Source organism: Zosterops lateralis, assembly GCF_965231275.1.
Source record: "Zosterops lateralis genome assembly, chromosome: 1".
Lineage (NCBI taxonomy): Eukaryota > Metazoa > Chordata > Aves > Passeriformes > Zosteropidae > Zosterops > Zosterops lateralis.
Genome location: NC_139762.1, coordinates 88,293,103 through 88,318,695, shown reverse-complemented (window position 1 = coordinate 88,318,695; position 25,593 = coordinate 88,293,103). Strand labels below are relative to the sequence as shown.

Genomic DNA, 25,593 nt, shown 5'->3' with positions numbered 1-25,593 from the left:
ATGATTCCATGAAATACACAGGCAATGTCTGGCACGTAATTCTCAATTTAGAGGAGACATGAGGACATGGGCACTGCTTGGCACTCTGCCTGGGTGCTCTAACAGTGCCCCTTTCCCTCTCCAGTGGTACCACATGAGGAATGGGACTCCTCACTCTGCTCCACTGGGTCACATGGAAGTTAAAAAATTCAAATAGTTTTAAGGTAAGTGTGTGTGTATGTGTGTACATGAACCAGAGCCACCTATACCTTGATGGCAACAGAGGAGAGCAAGGTTTGCACATTTGTGTGCCTTGGATCTCCCATCAGCACAGATCCCCCAGGCAAGTGGTGCACCTCTTGCTCATGGGTGCCACAGAAGGCAGATTTTGCTGTTTCCTGAACTGCTCCTGCCCCATTGCAAGATTACTTCTGCTATCATCAGCAAAAGCAGCACTATCTGCTAGGAACTTGGAAGTTATAGACAATTTGTAAAATATATAGAATTCTATATGAATCAAGCTATTATTCTCATACTTAAAAACATTTTTATTAAATATTTAAACTTCTCTATGAGACAAATAATATTAGTGGCTTTGTGCAATACAGTGGCATGTAAAGTAAAAACAATTTAATGTTCAAGAAAGGACAGCATTAAGTTACCCTTCATATTGGCCACTCAACCAGAATGATTACACATGTAAGAGTCACTTATGGCATTCCATGCACAGCGCATCCCCAAGTGGAGGGGATGGAAGCCAGTTTCCAACAAGGTGGCTTCAGAACCAGAAATAAGACAAATGATTTGGCCTGGTGCCCCAATCACTTGCAAATGTCACTGTTTTGCTTCGAGGAGCCAGCCCACCAACTCTTCACAGTGCATAGCATTGTTAAGCAAATGTTTACCTGGAAACAATATATGGTTATCTTTCCACGAAAATGAAATTAACTTCGGATTCTTAAAAAAATTTTTTTTTTTACTTTCCTCACTGACAGAGCATCCTTCCACATTTGAAAAGAAAGGCTTTATGATGAATACTTTAAGTTTCCATTAATGGAAGTCTCAGATGTGGCAATAAGGCCAGAACGATCATTTTTTTTCTCACAGCGGTTCCTGATGGCTTTGTAGATGGCAAAGGTAGGGATGGCCAAACTGGGCACTCCAGCAAGTAATACAATGACAGCGTACACCCAGGGGGGATATTCCACCTTCTCTGTTTTGGGGAATTCCTCCTGAAAGAGCAAACAACCAAGTTGTAGAAGGTCATGAGGAGCAAATACCTGGGAACATGCACACACTCAGTAATTCAACAGAACAAAAATGTGATCAGAACGCTGGCCGGCCATAATGGCACAAGAGTTGGCCAATTTCACAGTATCTTTCAGCTCAAGGGCTTTCAGCCTCAGCTGTTTTGAATTTATTTTTACTTAAAAATGTTGTAAAGAAAATGTCATGAAAGGGAGACTGGGGCGCCTGGAACACTTCCTTGGCACAAGGGAATGTGGAAATGGGGGGCCTGGCAGGCCACCAGGGCCTTATGGCCAGTCAGCCTTTTTGTGGGAAGGCTGAAATCAAAGGGTGAGGGAGAGCTGAAACATTATTAAGAAGGAAGTGAGGTCACAAAGGAGGAGAAAGGAAAGCAATCCCATTTCCATGTCTTGTGGCAAGTTTGCCAGAAAAACTTTGTTTCAGATGGAAAATGAATATAACTGACAATGACTCTTACAATAAAGAAGAGCAGTTAAAAGAAATATTTTGGTGTGCACACTTACATAGTTAGGGTCCCAAACGCTGTAGAGCAGTTCTTGGTTGACTTTCACCACAAAATAAAAGAAAAAGATAACCAACATAATGAGAGGACTGATGAGTCTCCAGGTAACCTGCCAGAAAATGTTGGGCTTGTGTCCAATCATGAACTCAATATCCTTGTTAAACCTAGAAACAAAAATAGGAAGTTCAGACTTAAAAGCTGGCCAGAATCAAAGAATGCCTGATAATAAACAGGGAAGTCCAAACTACCCCTAGCTGTGGTTCCCAGGAATTTGCTAATTGTCAGTTTGAGACCAGAATTGACCACATCAGGAGTTAGACCTCAGTATTCAAATTAAGGCACATCTCATTGCAAGTCTGGAAAGTTATTTTTGGAAATGTATTTTATTGAAAATGTCTGTTGGGCATATGTGAAATAGTTTCAGCAGGAAAGAGTCAGTGCAGATGGGTTTTCCCCAGAAAATATTGCAGTATTGCTGAACAATTTTTTGGTAAGTATCTCAGTACTGCATAAATTAGAGGGAGTGACACAATATTAAAAAGAACAAAAGCAAATAGAACTAATTTAATAATTAGATTATAATATAGTGTTTGCCTAATTGGGATATCTACCAGTTTCCTCAGGCTGAATAATGCAACAATATTTAATTTTGCACGTTATTAAAAAACCTACAGCTGTGCTATTTGGATTATTCATGGAACACGCAGTGGTCAGTGGGGCAAAAATATTTCCACAAGAAGAAACAAGCACTGCATTGAGAATGGTTCTGTCTGCATCAGTCCTGAACCAATTTATGGCCTCTCCATATAATGCAACACCCTGTGCACACACTTCTTAATAAATAGTTAGTTTGGAAGATTTTGGGTTCTGCTTTAGTCCTTTTGTCTGGATTTCCTGCATATCCTATGGGGATAAGCCTGAGGGGACTATTCGGTTGGTCCTTCAACTATGAACAACAGATTGAATCCACTTGAATCTCAATTACTACGTACATTTATTTTATCTTTTCATCCCTAACTTCTGAGATCTACGTGCCTTAAAATGATACAGAGCCCCATGTATCTGCAGCAAATGTTCAGGTATAGTTCATGTGTGTCATGGATAACACACATGTTCTCCTTCAAGCAACAGAGCCATCTTTCTAACAATGACCTTCTCCCAGAAAAAGGTCACAGGAACTCATGTGGAGAAGATAACACCACTTTTGGGCAGCCCTGAACAGCTCTGTTCTCAAAGAGGGCTACAATGATGTGTACTGGCCAGGAACATTAAAGTTTGGTATGAGGCTCTTTTCTGAATTGAACACACACACAACACACATTGCCTCCACTTTATGGACTCAACCCATGCTTGTATCCTGGGAATAATTTAGATTTACTTTCTAAGGAGTTCTGAGATCTTAAAGGGAAGGAAGAGTGATCAACATAGACTTTTCTGTCCATAACAAATTAAAATAAGCCTTCTTTCTCAAAGGTACACCATCTAATTTGCCTAACCTGATTCATACTTCCTCAAGTAGTATAAAAGCATGGGAAAATGGGCCACAAGGGCATTCACCCCATCGCCAGGAGCAGCAGCTGAATCTGGCACAAGTTCAAGTAAAACTTGTGCATGATTGAATTCCCTGTGCTTTATTTCACATTTCTTACGTATTAATTATAAACATGAAGATGTTTAAACTTGATTTATTACTTCTCTAGAAAGTTGAGAGGATGATTACTCACTGCTACAACTGATAAAGTCCTGGATTTATCAGCTCAGACTGTATCTCAGTAGCCTTGGATTTGCAAGCTGCTGTAAACTACTATCTACAGCCTGCCTGGAGATCCCTGTGTTGGACAATATAATTTAGCACTCCCTATAAACACTCCTGGGATACACCTCTGTGTTAAACTTTCAGCTCAGTAAGAATGTGCTTGTACTTTGTTTCTGCTAATTAAATGTTTAATGCAATTATCCTGAAGAAGAGTTATTATAAATGTCACCATATTTAAAAGGCAAATCAGCTATAGTGGCTCTTATGTAACTGTTGCAAATATCTGCACTCTGATGCCTATTTTAAAAATAAATTACTTGCATTCATTTCATTGCACTCCAGGGCTCTTGTTGATGCCTAATATTCTCTTGCCATGTCCTAGGGATATCTTTATTTGAACTGGTTGTTAAAGAGCATTATTTATTATAATGTATTACTAAAGTGGAAAGCTTTCATATACAAATTCTTAAAAAGCATTATTTCTTTTTGCTGAGAACTCTTTAAGAAACCTGAAACATATAAGCAACCCTAAATTACAGCTGCATCATTTCATTGATTTCTATAGCAGAAATTCCATGCACAGAGATGCAGCAAGATTGTAGCTATACAAAAATAATCACTTCATGCATTGATATCAAGTAATGGTTAAGCTTTATTTCATACCTGTCTATTCCATAAATGTAGACGACTGAAAACATCTCACAAAATGCAATTATCAGCAGGGGAATGGAACCAGCAAAACCATCAAATAGAGTCAGCCAGTAATTTCCAGAATTCAGCACAAAAATGAAAGCTAACAAATAACACACCAAACAAACGAGACCTGTGGGGAAAAAAAAAAAAAACAACAAAACAACAGCACACTTAGGCAAAGAAAGCAAAAGCAAAATGAGAAAGAAAAGTATTTTCCCAGCAGCCATAAAGCTTAAAAACAAACTCTTGCAGCCTGAAGGCCATCCCTTTACTTTCTAATGGCTCTCTGGGGAGGCTGGCTTCTATTTGGGTAAAACTCTCCTAACATTACACAAGTGGCAGATGTTGCAAACAAAAAGGGAGAAAGCTGAGGAGAGGAAATAGGTCCTCTTCCTTATAGCTGGTGGGATAATGTGCTCTGAGAGAAATCCTGTCTGGATGAAGGACTCAGGTTCTCCAGCTTTTCAGTGGAGGAGACAGTGGTCATCATGAGCAGGCTGATGGGCAAGCCTAAGGGTTAACAGGTGTCTATGGGCTCAGAAGGAACCTCACATGAGCTGCTCCATTTGGGAACATGAGAAAATCTTTGGCAAGTTATCAGGGAATCTTAAGACCATTCCAGATCAGAAGATAGAAGCAGAGTAGGCTGCTTTTTGAGCACACAAGCTGCTCTCTGGGGAGGGTGGGGAGGTCACTTGTCTCTAAAAAAGCACTTACCAGTAATAACTTCCTTAGGCACTCTGGGGGGTATAATCTTGAGATCTTGTAAAGGTACAAGCACACCTTCCATATTTCCAAACATAGATGACAAACCCAAGCAGAAGAGCATGACGAAGAAGAGAATGGACCACAAAGGTGAGACAGGCATTTTGGTGATAGCTTCAGTGAAGACAATAAAGGCTAGGCCAGTTCCTTCAGCTCCCTGGGGAAGATTTAGGATCATTAACATCACAAGCCACTTAAATTTACATTGGGAGTCACTAGACTTGACAATTAAATAGTTGCTATGCATTCCTACCATATTTAAGGTACCAATATGTGTTAGGGTGTTCAACTTACATCATTCAGGAAAGTTTCCAGATCACAGGTTTCAAACTTGAGGCTTGCAAAAGTTGCTGGATCAGTCATGTTGCACAGCTGCTGCATTTGCTCAAAGTTATCTTGGGTTACATTACCTTCTGGTAAATCAAATGCATTCATCAGGGTAAGAATATTTCTGAAAAAGTGAAATGTAAGTAATTTGAAATTATTAATTTGTAAGCATCATCAGGATTCATTTACGTCATCAAACAAGTTATTAAGAGTACAATATCAAGATCAGATTTGACACTGTAAAGTCCAGCAGATGTGCATGTGCAATTCTCTTTCTCCCAAGGTGAATAGAACGCTGCCTTTCATGGCATAGATGACTCTAAATGGATGGACACTCTAGGAACCCGTGCAGGAGTTAGGTGCCTGTCTTAGCATTGCAGACTGAACACCAGCCTCCAGACTGGGTGGCTCATGGGAATTTCTAAGTTGTCTGCAGCTGTGAATCATACAGTTTCACGGTTGAATGTGGAGGAACTAGACTGGAAACCACAGAGTCTGACTGCCCTGCTAAAATGAGGCACCTCTGATGAGACTTAAGCTTTTGAGCTCTCCAGGAGGAAACCTAAACATGGAGCTAACACAGAAACCAGGGAATATTACATTCATTCATATGTCAGCATGGAGAATAATATAAAATATAGTTGCTTATGCAACATTTATGTAGGAAATAAGGTGACTTAAACAATTATCAGTTTCTATGGGATTTGTTCCACAAGATTCCATATTTTTATAAGTAATGAGTGATTCTGTTGTCATGTGGATCAAGACCTGCAATTATTCAGAAATGATAAATCCATTATCAGCAGGCTAACAGAGCTGCCTCAGGCAAACAAATACCTGCATATTCTGTGGGGTTTTTCTTCCCCCATAACTCACTTGTCAAAACAGTCATCATATCTTGCTGTGGCTCTGAATCCAATGATGGAGTAGATGACAGTTGCAGCATAGATGGATGTGAAACCATTGATCACTGAAACGATCACAGCATCTTTCTCACAGTTATTGCTGCAATTCAAAGAGAAGGAACAAAGGATGTCAATCACATTTCCAAAATAAATGGTAGAACTGATTACCAAGACTAAGAAAAAAGTAGTCTGGGATACACAGGTACATAAGTGTACCCTCTAAAAGTGCACAAGTAGTGCCGTTAGACTTAGTAATTTAAATCTTGTTGCCTTAAACAATTTAATAGTTTTAATGGTTTTGATTTATTTTGGTGGGTTTTTTTCCCCTTTAAATAATCCTGTTCATAAGGAATAATTGCCTGAGCTGTTTTCATGTTTGGCTCATGGGAACTAAAGTATGAGGGGCAAAATACACCCCTCCTTTTCAAGATTGTCATGGATGTGTGCAGAAACAGGTTTCCATGGGCTGAGCCATCACTGCTGGTGTATTGTGCTGCAAGATGAAAGATTTGGGCTTAAATTCAAATACTAAGACAGGAAAAGTGAGCAGAAGTTCACTTTTGTTAGCACTTAGGTATGGTGAAATTGCAGTAGGTAAAAGCACTTGGGGACAGTTTTGTTAGATTGTTGAAGAAAAGGTGGTTCAAAATGTTCTCAAGTTTTGGAAGAACGATGGAACATTATGCTGATAAGATGGGACAGAAAAACTTTTTTGTAGAAACACCTATGTTGCAGGCACTTCTTGCCAGTGTGCCTGTGCTAATACAAAGAATTTGCAGAGCCAGAAACAGACTTTCATCTGAGGTACAAGATAAAATATCAATATCAAATTAGTTAATGTTAAGAGAAGGCTGTAAAATGGTAGGTACCTTATTTCTCCTGGGTAAGAAAGGGGTATTGAGATAAACTTGAAGTTGTCATATTTAATTTTCTGAGTATGTTCAAGAGGAGAGACAAGCCTGTCCAACCAAGACCTATCACACTGTGTCCTTTCTCCATTTCTAGCATTGCAAATAGGCTTCTGCTGGATGTAGGGTATTGAATGGAAATTCCTTGCTGTAGCCTTGTGTCAGTTTTTGCAATGTAACATGAGACTCTCAATGACAGACTTGGAAAACATTTCTTCCTTTTAGAGAAAGTAAGATGCTCAAGCTCCTTCTCATTATGAATTAGTGAATCTTTGATGACGCTGAAACCTTACTGAATTTTCTGATGTTTTTGTACTCCCAAGCAATCCAGTGGCAGTCACTGACACATGGTCCAGCAGGTGCTGGATTGCAGGTGCTCCAACACCAAAATTTGGAATTTGCATGGGGATTTTTAACTTATATTCCTTAGGAGATTAATGACTCTGTTGAGTTTCCTCCTTAAGTCATGAATCATTGAGCATTGAACAAACATGGCCTGAATGCAACAGCACTGTGTGTTGAAAAACCCAGAGGACACTGCTCCTTCTCTGTCTCTTTTGGAAAGGTGGATGCTCTCAGTTCTGACCCAGTGGCTGTGGGACATTGACTTGGAGGTTAAGCAGGGCTTGACACCTCACACTGAGACTTGCAGGCATCAAAAATTCCAGGTGATCTTTTCAGAAACACCTGAAATCAAGAGTGGTGGCAAGGAACTTCCTCAGTGACTGAAATGCTGCTGTGGTGTAATTGAACCCAAGCCAAAACTGAAACACAGATTTCTGAATGAATGACTAAACCACATATCCAAAACTTAATTCAGAGATGTTTATAAAAAATAATAGGTTTAGTGAGTGCCACACAGTTTTCCTTTCAAGAGTGCTGAAGGGATGGCAGGCACCAAGAGGCATTGGTGGTTGCTCCAACAGTTTATGAGGAAGAGTGTTGAATATAGTACTCCATCATAATTTGCAGGCTGGGTCAGTCCCTGGGTGATGGGATTACTCACTCCCTGGCCCCACAGCACACACATAAAGGAATTAAATTTAAACTTCAAGATTAGATATATCTCTTTCTCTCAAAGCTAAAGTTGTAAACTGTGTTCTGTGAATTGATTTGAAATATGTGCTTCACCACCTGCTCTGAGACCAAGGGCATGCACCCAGCACTCCCACAGAGGAAACTCCTGCCCACCAGCTGGTGGTGGGAAACCAGTCCCCTTCTTCCTATGCTGATCACCACATTTTCTCTAGAAAGTCAGCCAGAACAGGGACCTGAAATCCTGGTTTGGGAGAGCTAGGAGCAGTCAGAGGAGATGCACCTTACATGTCTGAGGGGAGGCTGCCCCAGTCCCAAGTAGCACAATAATAGGACAAAATAGGGATGTTTCATGTGAATGAATGAAATATTCATATAATATTTGGTCTTTGCCTGGCTACTTACTGAACAGAGTTGTAACTGGAGAATGAAATGAGGCCTCCAAAGGCCAGGGAGAAGGAGTAAAACACTTGAGCTCCTGCATCCAGCCACGTCACTGGGTTTGCCAGCTCGGTAACCTGAGGCATCAGACACACAAGTTTAAGACATCCAACATTGCTATTTCAACTGAGTAAGAGAGATTTAAAACAACAATTAAAGCTAGAACATTAACCATGAAAAACTCATTGTTCTTGAAAAATTTCAACAAATAGGTCAATATTTTTGTCAAAATTACTTTTTTAAATAAAAAACCTATCTGAAGTTTATATGTAAGTATTTTGAAAATTAATTTAAAAAATGCTTTGCATAACTGAAAGCTGACAGGCCTGTTTTCAGAAAAGGTGTTTATTACTTAGCATTAATAATGCTCATTCAGAATTCTGCTTATGGAATGTGATCCCTCTTTTAATTTTGTTTAAATACTGTTATAAAATTAAGCCATTCTCTTAGGTTTTTTATTCATATACCAATTAAGTGGGTTCTATTCCCGAATACATGATTTATGCTTTAAATTTAGGCTGGTTCTTACGTAGAATACAGGAAAATAAATCAAGCCAAATAAATGACAACCTCACTGCTCTGTGATGATTATTCAATTTGTTAAAACAGATTTTGTAGAAGGATGGAGAGAGAGAAAATATTTGTGTATATGTACACTTGTTATATCCAGTGCAGAGGATTCACCTCACAGAATCAAAGTTTTTTAGGTTTCTGAGGAATAGCTAGAAAAGCACCAGTGTGGAGGACTAATTTTCAATCAGTTGTTAATTACAGCGAGAACGACACCATTTTTCATTGAGCAGTGACTCACATTAGGGGTGAAGAGATACACAATTCCATTGGTTGATCCTTTCAGTGTCAAGCCACGGATCAGGAAAATGGTAAGCACCACGTAGGGGAGAGTTGATGTCACATACACAGCCTGCACCAAAAAATAATGTAAATAAAACACTCAAATAAAACAAAACATATGAATTAAAAAAAAAAAAAAAAAAAAATTAGGGAAATAATCCAAGTGTGAATAACAATAATGGCAAATTTCAAGTTAGTCGCAATTAGCATACTACCATAAAAAACATTCAATGAAATAGTATTTATGATACATTTTGAAAATAAACTTTTTTTTTAGCAATAGTAGTCTATTTAAGAGAAATTGTCACTGTTGAAATTCAACTCAGATCATTCAAAAGTGGCATCAGAAATAATCTATACCCTGAGACCAGACTGATGCAAGGATGGACTCCCAGGGCTTTGCTGGGCAGAAGAATGTTGGTCACTCTTTCATAGAGATAGTATTTAGGACTTGCACAAACCTAAATAAATCTGTATAGGTATGTTTTGAAGAGAATGGCCATAATAAAAAGAGAGTCCCTTGATCTTTCATTAAAGATTAATGTTAGTGTTCAAGTGATAATACCTAAAAATGTATTACTAGGAACTGTAAGGAGAAGGAAGACTCACAAAAACTTGGTCACAAAAATGTCCACATAAATCAAATAAAGTCAGATTCCATTTAATTCACCTTCATTCTTCAGAAAGCAGTCCTGGTGATGACACAAAATTTTGGACATGCTTTCACTCAAAAACCAGACAGCTTCTACAGCATTACTAATTCTGTATAATTAAGGGATAACAACAGCATTATTAATATCATCTCATAAAAAGTTCCCAAAATAGAGTACCTTTCCTGTTGTTTCAATGCCTCTGATTGTGCACACGTACAGCACACCCCATGCACAGGTTAAACACAGCAAAAGCCACCACTGGATACTGCCAGAATCCTCAATGGAAGTGGAGATGTTCAGTGTTTCTCTGTACCAGAAGTAATCTACAGGAGAGCTCTTGGCACACTCTTCTACATAATCTGTAACCACAAAATGGTTGTCATTCTATATGTCTTTTATTTACCTGGAAAAAAAGAAGCTGAATAATAAATATTAGTGTTTTAAATTGTTCTACTTAATGCCAATGGATTTGTTGTTGGCAATTTTTCAGGTTTTTGGAGGCTGGTTTCATGGCAAAATGAGAGATATAAAAGATAGCTGTTTAACAGGTATTTTAATACAGTGGCTCTTCCTCTCCCACACCTCCTTCCCTTCCCACACCTCCTTCAGCAATGCTTTGTCATCTGTTTTGTGGAGCATCGTTCAAGGTCTTGTCAGCTCAAGTTGAATCCTCAGCTCCCTGCACTGTGCTGGCCTGTGCAATATTCTACCCTGCCCTGCCCTTACATGAGGCTCTCCATGCTTATTCTGGGAGGAGAGGAGCAGAGCACTCTGAACAGCTGCTCACAGACCCAGCAGAAAAACCTGCTGCACACAGGGTCATGCAGGGCTGACTATGGGAAACAAAGCTGCTGTCACCAAGCAGTCTCCAAGGAGCTGAAGACTTGTCATATTGAGAGATACAGGTGTTTCAAATGGATTATTTTTTTTTTTTTTTACTTTTTAGTGTGCTAATGGAGGGCTGTTGGCAAAGAGATGGGTGAAACACATTGCATCAGTCTGGAAAATTTTAATATTTATACTAGATCTGCACCTAGTGAATATTCTGTATATGAGCACATCTATCAAAACCAACCATGAAGTTTCATATAAAAAACCAAAATCTGTCTCAAATATTAAGTGCTGGCCACATTTTATTTAATGTGAATTTGTACAAAACACAGGTATCAAATAGTGCAATGTGCCTGACAGGACTGCAATGCCTTACTGCTACTTCACAGAAAGGCTCATGTAGGGTAACTGTTAGAAACAGAAATCTGTGCTGTGCAACAAAATACAGTATTTTATAAAACATACCTGTTCTGTTTTCATTGAGAGGACAGTTATTCCAAGGCAGGGGCTCTTGGAAGGAGTTGAAGAAATACCACATCACACAGGCAATAATAGTATTATAATATAAGCCCACCAGAAAAGATACACACATTGATGCTATGCCTGAAAAAAAAAAAAATAAATAATGAGAACACTGTGTAAATTGCAACACTCTTGTCTTCAAGATATATCAAAGTATATGGTATCAAACTCAACCTTTCCTTCCTCCCCTGCTACATTTTGGATGTAGGTTTATCACTGTGAATTTGTTGCCTAAAGGTTGGACAGGTGAGTCCTACATAGAGTTACATGCTAAAACTTCTCTGAGGCTGAAGGTGATGCCCACTTAGGAGCCAGCTTTATGAGTGGACTAAGTCCCTACAGACACCACACAATCCAATTCACATCACTGCCAGATAATATTCAGGGAGTTTGGGATGCTGGACACATGTAAAGCTGAACTGACTTGGGATTTTTTATTAAATGAGACTGAAATATCTCCTGCTTCCACAATGTCCCTGCAAAGGTCAGCAGAGGTGGTGTTGTATAGGATGGATGGCTGCCAGGAGGCACAGTCTGTGACCAGGTACAGAATTCACACTGGTATCTGTCCTCCTCTGCCTGTTCCCAAGTAATCAACCTTTGATGACTTCCCTGGCAGACAGTAAATGCTAATCATTAGCTCCTGAGAGCTCTGAGGTTCTAAAGAATCTTGAAAATTTCCAGATGCAATGAACAATTATCTTTCGTAACTGATTTACAAATGCAGTGGATGCCAAAACAGTCCTGTTTCTTCCCTTTCAAGTGTGTGGTTGAGGTTGGAAGGGATCTCTGGAGGTCACCTGGTCCAACCCCCTGCTCAGGCCTGGCCACCCAAAGCTGGTTGCCCAGGACCATGTCCAGGCAGACTTTGAGAATCTCTGAGGCTGGAGAGTCCACAACCTCCCTGGGCAGCCTGAGCTCACTCTCATCGAATTTCCTGATGTTCAGAGGCATCTCCTGTGCTTTCTGTGTAATGAGGCATTTGTGAGATTTTTCTGTTGTGTGCATAATACTGCTTTTACCACATTTTCAAATGGATTGTTTGAATTCTCAGATGTTTGGTACAGAGGTGAAGAAACATTTTCTTCAAAATACTGTTTCTATGGTTTTGGAATGTAACTCTCAGATGCAAAAAAGTAAAATTAGATGGAGTTGAGGTCTATCAGATAAAGATTCAACTAGTATTTATCCACAGAATAGTTACAGAACCATTTTTGGCACACCTAAAGATTCATGCTAGTGGTAAAAACAGCCAGTACAGATAATACAGAAAATATCTCTGAGGCCTGAAATTGGTCTCAGATTAGAGAAAGGTTTTAACAGGGCCCATGGTACTTAGTGAACACAAAATTGTCATTGTGCTTTATCATGATTGGTTTCATCTATCAATGGAGAGTTAGGAAGAGGGGAAAACCAATAGATCCTGAAATCTCTTACGGCGCACCAGAATGAAACCTGGAAGATTTGGGTTTTAGATTGTAAATTCAGAGACTTGTGCTTTCTCAGATGGCTTTTTGACTTACCAACTCCTTTCAGGGTAGGGTGGATAGAGCTCCATACTCCCACACTGCCTTTCCTCAGCCTTTGACCAATGGCAAACTCAAGATGAAGCAGGGGGATACCCTCCAGGACTAGCAAAATCAGGAAAGGGATCATGAAGGCTCCTGGAACAGACAAGAAAAATAACGATTCCAATCAGTGGAAAAAAACCAAAAAACATTAAGTTTGTGGGACATATTGACTTGAAAAGCAACCTGTAAGCATCTTTGTGGAAAGCCTTTCCTGCTTTCTGAGCAATGCTTTTCCTGATTGCCCAGGCAGGGCACTCAATTACGTATGTAGTTTCAGGTAGAAATTCTTATTCTTCTCAAGTGATGCACATAAACAGAAATTATACACTGTCAAGGTCAAAATTTGAAAAAGCCACCTTTGTGTTGCAAGTGGAGAAAAGGTAGCTACTTACCTGGAACGACTTCCCACTTCTATTTTTTTCTGCAAAAGATTATGGTTTTATAGCTGTGACTCATGCAAAGTATATGAAATAGTCGAATGAACCAAGCAAAGTACCTCTAAATATTAGGCAGAAGCCTGAGGCTGTCTGCTCAAAACAACAATAAGTTCTTGGCATCTTAAGTTCAACAACTTTTATGTTTGATTAGATGACATTTGAACCACAGGGTTCAAGCCCTGTTAATTACGATAAAGTTGATTAGTATAGCACAAGTATTCTTAAGTTTTTCCTGAACAATGTGTACCTTGGATATGGGAGGTAACATAGAATACCACACTGGACTATGAAAGTGCAGAGTCAAATGCTTGAATATTGCTGCATATTAGAATTATGGTTATCTGTCATCACAAAATGGCTTTAACTTCCTAATCTAAATAGGAGCAAGTAATCTGAGTGCAATGAAAAGAATGCAGATCAGAAGGTTAAGAGTTCAGTTCTGGGTATTTACTGACTTTTTTCCTCATTATGTGCAATGAAAATCAGATAGCCAGTGAAAGAGAAAATCTGAAGAATGAAAACCATTCCAGAAACTGAAATTTAATTCCTGGGGATTCCAAGCTATCAAGAAAGCTGGCAAGCTGTGAGCACACAGCACACATTTTGAATTTTTTTCCTTTCTTCTTTTTGTGTCTGTGCGAGGACAGTCATGCCACCCCTGTATCTGACTGCTCTATCATAGATATATTATGCTTACAGACTTCTTCTACAGCATCTTAATAAAGTTATCTGGAGGAAATCCCCTGAGGGGATAGAAAACTCTTGCTATGTCCACCATAGAGGATGGTTCAACTCTGAGAGTCCTGAAGCAAATTTTACTCCCTGTGCTGTCAAAAGAGAGAGCTGTGATGTTGAGACTGTGCTGCTGCTGAAACTCCCTGTCTTAGAGGGAAAGCCATGTCTGCCCAGACCGCTAGAAACCTGTGAGTGGAGGCGAACTGTGTACATAAGATTAGTGAGAAAAAATGGAGCCTAAATCTGAATATCAGTCTGCCTGCTATCTGCTGAAAGTAAAAGGTTCAGACTGCCTTTGAATGCTTTCTAAAGCTGCACAGGAAACAGCCTGATCTTCCCCTCCTTCTGCCAACAAGAAGGTATGGTAGCTATCAAAAAAAATTTCCTTTGATAGTTATGATAAGGAGCACTTGCTCATAGCTTGAAAAAACTATAAAGGTTGTAAATCTCCATATTTAATAAGATCTTTGACCAGGGAGATAGTTTGTAACCAAGTCCTCAAGTGATCTTACTGTGACTTGACAAAAAAAGGTGATGTGTCACCATTAGGAGCACATTAGCTGAACTGCCAGTCCATGCTTAAGTTTCAAGGCATGAACTAAAATCACTGCAGACTGAGTCTCAAAAGGTGACACGGACTTATCCTCAGTGCAAATGGGAAGTGTTTGGATCAGGTAGCTGTACAGATCCATCTTCTGGACTTAACTGTTAGCACTGCTCAAGAAGGGCTTTACCAGAGAGAACTGAGAGTGTGGTATAGCAGAGACCTATATGGCATCCAAAACAACAGGTATCAAGAAAAGATCCAGATGAGGCATCCATACAACCTCTGCAGGGTCAGGTTTCAGACCTTCATGATGTGTTGAAACAGAGAATACTCAGGAATCTAAAACTGCTGGTATAAACACAATGATTGTTCCCTTCTTTTGTCTAACCCTCATGAGAGCTCCTGGTCAGTGTGACATGAGGGAAACTGAGCCAGGCTGACATGGGTTGGAACACAGGGCATATTTATGTCTGCTTGCATTTCCCTGCACTGGTAAGTAACTCTGTCTTTGTGAAAGACCAGAGATGCTGTGTGTGGAGGTGGTCCCACTGATCCTCCCATCAGGAGGGGGAGGATAGGTTCCTTCCCATCAGGCAAGAGAGTCATCAGGGTGTAAGGGGATGGAATGCAACAGTGAGGGTGCCCTCATTGCACACACTGCAAAAATCTTGTTTACTATGAAAGCAAAAGTAGAACAATTATGAGAAGTGTTATTCACAGGAAGAGGGTGGAGAATCAGCAGAGAACAAACTATTTGAGGACAAATTTGCTTGCACTGCATGTTTAATCAGCTGAATAGGTGCCTTTAGGTGCACACTACTGCATGTTCCAGCATAGCTAAGGAAGTCCATAAAGAAAAAATGGGGCAAGCCTTTAGAAACTGAAAGAACAGTAAGTTCCCAGCAGTGTCTGAATCTGACACAGTTTCCATGAGTCCCAGAACCTCTGCCAACATGGGCAAAACCTTTGCACTGTCAACAGTGATGCCAGGCACAGGTGGATGAGGAGTCCATTGCCATTTCTGGCTCAGCTGCCTTTCAGCTGCCAGTCAACAAAGCATGGAGAGAGAGCTGCCCTGTTACATCTGGCAGTAGTAGCTTCTCCAGTCAGTAAATTTGTAGAAGTCCTTGGAGCAGGAGGAGACAGAGGAAAGGACCTTGTTTTGGAAGAAATCCTAGGTCCTCAAAAATTGGAATAAGCCCTATATGTTTCACAGGTTTGTGACATGAAAATACACAGTCAGAAAGACGTAAGTCAGGAATTGCTGCTTTAGCACTGACGCTGTTTGTAACAATATCTCAACTAAGACCATAATGCTAAATTTGAACTTGCAGCTAGGGGAGTTCACTGTCCTCAAGACTAGGGTGGATCATCACAGTTCACTCTTTCCTGGAATTACAAAAAGCCACTTTTCTCCAAAGTGAGACAGCACCAGCCTGAGGCTCCTGGATCTGTCCCAGAGCTGCTCCCCACTAATGCAAGGCTGCTCGTCCAAGGACTAAATCGTCTCCTGAGAAGGAGATGTAGCTCAGATGTGAGAAGTGAGAAAGAAAATAGATTAGATGCTCTTCTTCTTTGATATAATCCTTTTCCTAAAGGGATGGACTGACATAGAAGAAAGAGAGGAATAGTCAGCAAAGTTGGAAGTTTAGCAAATTCTACAAATAACAAATCATAATGAGTCCTTCAGTCTTTGACTAACAAAAAGTACATCTCAGTTTTTCTTCTGGCCTTCTTCTGAAATGTTTTCAGTTGGTCTATATTTTTACAGTCCACATTTTTACAGTAGTAACTAGGCTTTAATGCAAGCAAGATGAACCATGCTGATTTTAAAAATTGATAATTCTTTAATAAGAAGGTTTTTGTGTGTGGCTAAATGACATGCTCTATAGAAGTCTGAGAATACCATGTCTGTACAGCTACCTTTGGCAACTGACTTCAATTAAAAATATTTTTTCTGGTGCACAAATCACTTTTCTGTGATTAGTCCTTCTTCCTGATGTGTGGCACGTGCCACAAAGGACTCAGCATTTTGAATAGCATTTTATGTATTTGAAGCTACCAATATTTAGCTGTAGGAATATTGCTATATTTTCAAGAGAAATAAAATTATAGCTCTCAATTATATATATGACACTTCTTTTCCCTTTCTTGGGTTCTTTGGTTTCTAGGGTTCAATTCTAGCAGCCAGCTCAGAAATCCATTACTGCTGCATTTCTCCTTTCTCTCAATTTCTCCTCAGCCTTTCTGAAAGAAGCTGTAATGGAAAAGTAATAATGTGACTTGGAAAATATGCTATATAGAATCATAGAGTCATTATGGTTAGAAAAGACTTTTAAGATCATAGAGTCCAATCACTAACCACAGTGTTCACCACTATACCCTGTCCCCAGGTGCCATACCCACACCCCTTTAGAACATTTCCAGGTTCATATAGGGCACAAAAAAAAAAAAAAAAAAAGAATACTTTTTTAAGCTGCCACAATTTTATGATCCTAACAAATGAACCAATCATCTGAAAGCAGACACTGTATAGATGTACACAAACAATGATTGATAGTCCAGTCTGACAACCTTACAACTGAGATATTAGATTCTCGATCTGTTTCAATACTGTATTTCAAAACAAATAATATTTGGTTTGAACATCTGTATAGCTGTCATTCATTCCCTAATCTAAGAGCTTCTGATGTCAAATTGAAAAAAGTCATTATTGCTTGTATATAGTTCCTCACAAAGGGAAGGCAGGCAGACTTCAGATGGAGATGTTTTACTATACTAACATATACTTAGACCTCAACTGTACCAACATGTTATTTCATCAACTGCTAAATGTGGAATTGCTGACGTCATTACTGTCCCTTCTTTCAGTGGCATGCACAGAGATAAAGAAGTGGCAAGGTTTCCATATGCGAGCTTATGAGTTAGGGGCTTTTTTTTAAATCAATGGTTTAAACATTAAATATGCATCCTCTTTTTTATAATAGTCATCAGAGATAAAATTAAAATGTTTATCAGTTGATTAAATGACATGTTGCTCAATAAAGATTAAACAACAACTATGAGCAATGTCAGAGAGCTATCAAAATAAGAGAAATTTCAATCTCATTAAGCTGGTGAAATCATTGAGGCAAACACCACCCCTTTTACACTGTGTGCATATTGAACTCTATTTTGCCTTTGGTAATGATGGATTTGACAACATTTAAGACATTAAAGGGTAAAATGTGCTTTGCTCTACTAAATTTCACTGGAGTAAATATTCCATTTTAAAATATACAAACTCATTATCTATGATAACAAAAGTAAGTAAATTATGTAACCATCATTTTATTTTTGTGTATTTGGGTATCTTAGTATTAAAACACTATCATAGTGTTGTGCTTAGGAAGAAACAGCTTTAAAAAAATTCCAGATTTAAGTTCAACCTCTGAAAATAAGCATCACTTATAAACTCAGTGTTCCTAACTACTTTCACTGCAGACAATTTGCAGAGAAAAAAAATCCATCTTTTTTGAAGTTCAAGTACCACACAAGGGTAAATTTTATACTTTACTGTAGTCTATTTATGTTTCATACGGGACATAATGTGTACAAGTGCTGGTTCACAAAGTAGGTGGACATCCAGCCTCATTCAGGAGTGTCCTTGGCTGAAATACTCTCCACACCATTGCCACCAGACCTCACCCACCAAAAATGATCCAAACATCCATCCACATACAACTCATATCCAAAAAGAAAGAAGTTAAGACAGCAAAGTCAATCCTTAGAAATTAGAAATAATTTTCAGGAGACAGTCTATGTAACCTTGATCCTGCACATACCTAATACCTGATATATGGTCACACAGGACTTTTTCACATCCACTGCAGATATTTCCTGCACAGCAATAGGTGATTGGTTGGTGTTTTTTGTTTGGTGGTTTTTTTTTTTTGTTTGTTTTTTTGTTTTTTTTTTGTTTTTTTAATCTCTTAATGCATGACCATAACCCACCATCACATCCAATGTGAGCTTTAGGACTCTAAAATAATCACTCCAATAATCCAAGGAGGAACATAATCCCCGTTTCCAGTGGGAGAGCAGGAAAAGGGATTCCTGCTGCTCTGCACCCAGGATTCCATGAAGGCATATATTGAAGACACAATGTATGAGGACAAACTCCATCCAGGGTAAAGGCACTTGAACTAGTGGGGTAGAAATGAGTTTCCTCAGTGAACTCATGTTTCCTTTCTAGTGGATAATTTGGAAAAAGGCGGACAATGTTACAGTTTTGCCCTACTCTGTTACAGAAGCACATCTGTGCCCCTGAGTGGACCACACAAATGCAAAGATGGATGAATCATCTTGGCTACCATGTTGAGGGGCAAAGACTAAGGCAAAACTTGCCCAAAATGTCTAGTAAACACACATTTCCAGCTGGATGTAGGTGAAACTGCATAGAGGGAGCACAACTCTGGTAGGATGTCATATGCAATGATTACCACAAGCATCCTATTCTGGAGTGGTTTTATGGTGTCAGGGAGTTTCCTTCAGCAATCTGACAGCAGCTGCAGTCCAAGATGTGGCAGTGCTGCCTCTATCGGGTGCTTGGTGTGCTGCAAGCACGGCTGAATGAATGGGAATTACAGATGCAGGAGCCAGGAAACCTCATGAGGCAGAAATTGTCTCAACACCAAAATATCTTCAGAAATAAGAACTTTGTGACCTGCTTTTACAATACAAATAATCACATGCTCAAATTCAAAGGCATCCATCCAAAAACAGGCAGTCTTTCTTTCTTCTTCTTCTTCTCCTGATTTAAGGGAGAAATTTGAGAACAGAAACTGTAATGGGAGGAGGACAGTGGTGGCAAGAGTTGGATTTAGACCTACTATGAGAGGTTGAGGTGCACTGTACAGCAGAGGAGGAGGAGGTGGGATTGCAGGGTGGGAGGATGGGATCCTTAAGTGTGATGAAATTAGGGAATCCTTTCTAAGAAGTCACAGGAAGGCATCGCTTGTGTTTATTGATATGAGTCACAGCATTTGGTGCTGTGCAGAAGAATATTAGAGAAGGTAGCAAGTCTAGTTAGAAGGACACATATCTGTGTATTAGCTTATAATTCCTTTGCTATGTGCTCCCTTTCAAATTCTGCCTAAAATTTGAGTGAGAGAATCCCAGGGAAAAAAGAAGCCAGTGTTAACTGCTGTCAGTGTTCCTGACAGTGTTTCCTGAGAAAGGATAAGTTACAGGATTATGAGAAAGAAACATTGCTGTCAGAAGACTGACATACACACAAACAATTCATAAATCTTCACTGACATGAGTGATAAAACCATGATCCATGCCAAGTTCTTTGCATTTGTTGGGTGCTTGCTTTTCAGCTGCATTTCACATGACTAGAACACAAGGGAAAGAAAGACCAAAAAGCAGGGAAGTGCCTATAAATCCATCCTGGAAAACAGGGCATGTCGACTTTCTAAAACTAAGTTTAAAAACCTGAGAAGCCAAAGAGTACCATCATTTTTGGAGATATACATCCACTTTTTTCAAATTAAAATTGTCAGATATAGAAAAGGGCCTCTGATTGTGTGTATGTGTTGTAACTTTTTTGCTTCAAGAACTGACTGTGCTGCAAATGACCTCCAGTTTGCACTGCAAACTCTAAATATCAGCCCATGTTAGAGAAATCTTAATGATAAAAGCATCCCTTCTTGCAACTGAGCCACCTGTTGTTCCTGAGTCTGTGTGAACAACTCCTCACAGAGCCCTCATTTGTCCCTACTCTAACTAGGAGAGCAATCTTTAAACGTCACCATGTACCTGTAAAAGAATATTACTTTGAAATACTGTTCCTTAAGCCAAATTTTTTTCTTTCAAGACCAAGCATTACAAAACAAATACATTTTATATGTATCTCAGAGTGAAACGAACAATAACCAGATAGCAGACAAAAAAAAGTCTGTAAGTAAATGAAAAATTATGTTGTTCTATAATATTTAAGCAAAATTTCAGCTCAAAATTATTTTCAAAACAAACAGCAAAAGAAAACAAAATTTTTAACATGGCCATTCAATTCTTACCTAAACCTTAAGGAGTCCCAATAAATTATACAATAAATAATACACATTTGGATCTTAAATTACTTAATAACACCAACTGCTAAATAAATATTCTCATTGTTAACTTCATTCATGCAGTTAATCCTAGCACAAATTACACAAACACTGACTCTACAGATGACACATGGATCAGTCCAAGCCCAATGAAAAACCTATCATAAAAAGATAATTTGGTATCATGATCAGAATCATATTCCCAAGTAGTTTATTAACATTTCAAATACACACTATATGTATGTATGTATGTACGGCAACATTGGGTTGAGACTGAGAAAACAAACTACCTATATGACAGTGGAGGACTCCCTTGTTCAGTCCTGTGTCCTGAAATAAAAACAGACCCTTCCTTTTCTTCCATCACTAATGTGACATCACTGTTCTCACAGGACCTGAGCAGTTCTAAACATATTCCATTACTTGCTTGCCAAAAGAGACATCAAACCTGGTTTATACCCAAAGTTAGTTAAGATGTATTAAAGACATACCTCCTCCATGGCTCTGACAGAGATATGGGAACCTCCAGACATTTCCTAAGCCCACACAAAACCCTACACAAGTCAGCATATACTGTGCCTTGTTGTCCCATTTTGGTCTGGAGTCTGCCTCTTCTTTCTCAAGGATCTCAAGTTCAGCATGGGAAGGTATCCTGTCCTCCAGGCCAGGATTGGGCAGCTTCAGCTTTACCATGTTTTAAATTTCCTGCCTGAAAGTGCTGCCAGTGAGGAATAATGAGAAGGGCAACTTGTCAGAACCCTGCTCAAAAAGAGACCATCTATTTGCTGCCTTCAGCTATATATACTGAACCTTTGGCACTGGACTTTTAAGTGCAGGCTTGTGGTAAAAAGAAGCGTCAGCAAATCATTCGATTGACCAAGTCAGCTCTGACACTTATTAATGCTTTATCTGCCAAGGTTTTACAGAACACTCTGTGCATCCAGTAGAATACATCGATTTCAGCTAATGTAATTCAGGAGATAATTTGGCTATAAACCCTAATCACCTATAAGGGCACGTAACACACCCCTTGCCACTCCCCTGTTTAAACTCACTTAATTACAAATATAGCCCTAGCAAATGAGGAATAGTAGGATTCCACTGGCCTCAGACTAAATATAGAGATTTCATATCCTTTTTTATGATGAAGATAAAATGAATGTGACTCACCATCACGTTCAGTTTCCAATTGTGTATGTTTACAAAATTGCATGTTTCATAATAAATGTTTCTCTGTAATAGATTGTACTCTACTAAACGTTCCAACCAAAAGGATGGAGAATTAAAGGGATTATAAAATCTGACCTTTAAAGTCATAAGCATAATTCGCTTACCCCAACACCTCTAATCAGTACAGAACAAGGTCTGAAGAACATAATGCCTTATAAATGACCATGAAATGAAAGGTTCCTTCACCATTTCAGTGACCCTAGATATAGTGGTCAAAAAAAAAAAAAAAAAAAAAAAAAAAAAAAAAAAAAAGGCACTGGTTAGGAAATATCACTCCTACTCATCACTCCTATCCTCATTATTTTAGCACAATCATAACAAAATTGTTCCCTTTAAACTTTGTTGTTTTCGAAAGATAAGTCACTTGTCACTGAAGACTCTATAAAATCTCTAAGACTCTATATAAAACACTGTATATGTCATAAGAAATGTCAGCTACAGGCTCATAGCATGCAGTTATACAGAGTAGTCAAAGTAAAGAACTAGGAGAAATCTTGTAAGTCCAGCCCCTGCAAAAAGAGGCAAATACATCATAGCATCCCTTTTCAATCTTACCAGTTTATTCAAAGTTGATTCCAAAGGCTGTTCAAAATACCTGGATAGAAAAGTTAAAAAAAACCTTCATCCTTCATGTGGACAACTGTACACAGTAGCCCATATAGATTTTCCCTGGGCCTTGTGATAGGTATTAATATTTCCCTAACGTGACTTAATATGTCTCTCGGTCTGCCTAGTGATAGCACTTGCCTTTTACATGACCCTATCAGGTTCTTGGATGTGCTATCTCCTGATTAACCACTGGAGCATCAACTTTCTTCTCCTTTACTCATTCTGACTAAGGATTTCCTAGATTGTGGCAGAACTTCCTTTTCTAAGTTGCTGAAAGCATATGTTCAATTTCACTCCATTTCTGCTACTCCAGTGCATTGAACTGCACAGCTCTTCCTGAATGATGCCATCAAACCTTTCCCAATCCTTCTGAGAATGTTACCATGCTACTATTTTTTGTCCTTAGTCATTAGTAAAATAACAAAACACTGCTCCTAAACTGATCCTTCAGGAACTGCCTTAGCAACCTCCCCTTAGACTACCATTTCTGCTTTCAAACACAACTTACTATCATAATTAAATTTTTACCTAATTGTCTGTTTCCAGAGTCATCATAGAATCATAGAATGCTTTGGAAGGGACATAAAAGGTCCTTTATTTCCAACCTCCCAGCCATTGGCAGGGAGACCTTCCACTAGACCAAGCTGCTCAAAGCCCCACCCAGCTTGTGGATGGGTCATCCTCAACTTCTCTGTGCAACTTGTCCCAGTGCCTTGCCACTCCTGTAGTGAAGAATTTCTTCCTATTATCTAATCTAAACTTACTCTCCTTTAATTTTGAAGCCATTATCACTTGTCTTATCACTGCATGCGCTGTCAAAAGTCCCTTTATGGCTTCTTCATAGTCCCTTTAGGTACTGAAAGATGCTCTAAGGTCTCCCTGGAGCCTGCTCTTTTCCAAGCTGAACAGCCCCAACTCTCTCAGCCTCTTCGTAGGAGAGGTGTGCCCTCTCTGGTCATCTTTATGGACACCTCTGGACTTGTTCCAATAGATCCACATCTTCCTTGTGCCAAGTGCCCCAGAGTTGGATGCAGTACTCCAGGTGGTGACTCACGAGCGCAGAGTACAGGGGAGATGCACAAGTTGATTGATTCATCTCCTGGGCCGCAAATGCATACCCTTGGCTCACATCCAGGTTTTTGTCCACCAAAATCCCTACAGTCCTTCTCTGCAGGGGTTCTCTCTGTCCATTCACCACCCAGCCTGTATTTGTGCTTGGGATTGCCCTGATACAGGTGCAGCACCTTTCATTTGGACTAGTTGAACCCCATTGTGTTCTCACATGCCCACTTCTCAAGCTTGTCCAGGTCCCCATGGATGGCATCCTTCCTTCTGTTGGGTCAACTGCAACACTGTATTCATGTTCTATCTTCTATTTAGTTCAATTAATACATCTAGTTGTGGTCACATGGCAACTGGTCTACTGAAAATTTCTCTCTGCTAAGCTTCATGAGCAAGCAGCTTCTATCACGATCTGAAATATACAGTCCTGATTGCCTTACACTGAGTAAATGCTCTTTTTGAAGAATTTTATCTTGCTCTGGTAATGCCAGGTGCCAGTGGTTGTTAGTTATCTATCAGTTGTTAAATATTTGCAGAAGCAAATACGCTGGTCTGGCATCTAGCTCAAATGTCTTTATCAGTGTAATAGCACAGCTAATGACTTTGGAAGGCACTGTCCCTTTTTCTGAAGGACTTACAGACACAGCGACACCAGCTCCAGTATGATCCACAGGTGCTCGGAGGTGTTGTCTACATTGCCACCCTGTGGACCGGAACAGGCAAGCCAGGGCTGCTCTTCCCTCATCACAGTCACTTACTTGTTCAACAGAGCCCCTTCCTGTGCACTAAGGTAAACTCCTTCAAGAGGTGCTAGGCTTTTGCAGGCCCAACAGGTTTAGTAGGGCTAATAAATCTCTATGAAATTCATCCTTTCATGATATAGGCTACTACACAAGAAATGTATTGCATACTGCTAATTATAAATGCAGGAGAAAATGGATCTTACATTTAGATTTGGATTACTTGTATTAAAGCTTTTCTAATTACACATTTATTTTTCTTTGTCTCCTACCCCCATATTTTTAATGTATTATTTTTTCAAAAGTCAAAAAAGGCTATAAAAAAAAGCCAACTTGTCTGTAAGTAACACACAATTTTACAAAAACCCAATTAAAAGGGAAATATCCCCTTTACAAAAATCCTATGTTTTGCTGGAACATTCACACAGGCATTTGTGGAAGAATGTAGGCATACTCCTTTTCTTAGATGAACTTGTCTTTCATCTCGCAGGATGATGATGATGTTATGAAAGAGTATGAGAGAGGGTGGCAATAAAGTAAAGAAATAGTAGCAGAAAGTTATTGGGGATACAAATCAAGGCCACAGGAAGGACAGAGCCACTCGTTTCCTTTTGTGGGGCCAGGTCTGGTCATGGTGCAGTACCAGCTGGGCCAAGGGACCCCTGGCTATGGGCCACCCTCAGAATGTCATGGCAGCCTGGCTCCACAGGGATGTTCCCAGCAGGAGACAAGCTGTCCTCCTCTACCCTGCAGCTCAGGTGCAGCCTGACACACTCTACCAAACCAGCCACCGGGCAGCTGCTTCTGCTGTGACCTCCCTGGGCCAGCACAGGCACCCCTGGGCCAGCACAGCTTACTTCCAGCCCTTCAGGAAGCTGTCCCATATGGAGAAGGAAAGGCAGTTCTATTGAGGTGGGTGGTCTCTTCTCCCAGGTAACAAGTGACAGGACCCAGAGGAAATGGACTCATGTTGTGCCAGAGGAGTTTTGGATTAGATACTAGGGAAAATTTCTTCCTGGAAAGGCTGGCCAGGCTTTGGAACAGGCTGCCCTGGAAAGCAGTGGAATCACCAGCCTTGGAAGTGTTCAAAAGATGTGTGGATATGGCACATAGGGACACGATTTAGTGG

General features: G+C 39.6%; 1 protein-coding gene across 1 annotated transcript; it reads right to left on the bottom strand.

Moving 5' to 3' along the window:
* Positions 1-503: 503 nt before the first annotated feature.
* LOC310908575 (sodium-dependent neutral amino acid transporter B(0)AT1-like) lies at positions 504-21,624 on the bottom strand. Its single transcript, XM_083859743.1, has 12 exons — positions 21,315-21,624; positions 12,962-13,102; positions 11,382-11,519; positions 10,263-10,444; positions 9,392-9,502; positions 8,545-8,657; positions 6,168-6,296; positions 5,259-5,415; positions 4,917-5,121; positions 4,170-4,329; positions 1,752-1,914; positions 504-1,211 (listed from the first exon to the last, which is right to left on the bottom strand). The coding sequence occupies exons 1-12, from the start codon at positions 21,514-21,516 to the stop codon at positions 1,005-1,007; spliced, it is 1,908 nt and encodes a 635-aa protein (XP_083715869.1). The 5' UTR covers positions 21,517-21,624; the 3' UTR covers positions 504-1,004.
* Positions 21,625-25,593: the final 3,969 nt, after the last annotated feature.

What these genes read in the sequence shown, in the direction of transcription:
- LOC310908575 (XM_083859743.1), bottom strand. Translation starts at nt 21,516, where the DNA reads ATGGTAAAGCTGAAGCTGCCCAATCCTGGCCTGGAGGACAGGATACCT. An exon ending in GCATTGAAACAACAGGAAAG is followed by an intron (nt 9,503 to 10,262) that starts GTACTCTATTTT and finishes TTTTTGGTGCAG; the next exon opens with GCTGTGTATGTGACATCAAC. An exon ending in TGGAAACTTTCCTGAATGAT is followed by an intron (nt 5,122 to 5,258) that starts GTAAGTTGAACA and finishes AATCTTCCCCAG; the next exon opens with GGAGCTGAAGGAACTGGCCT.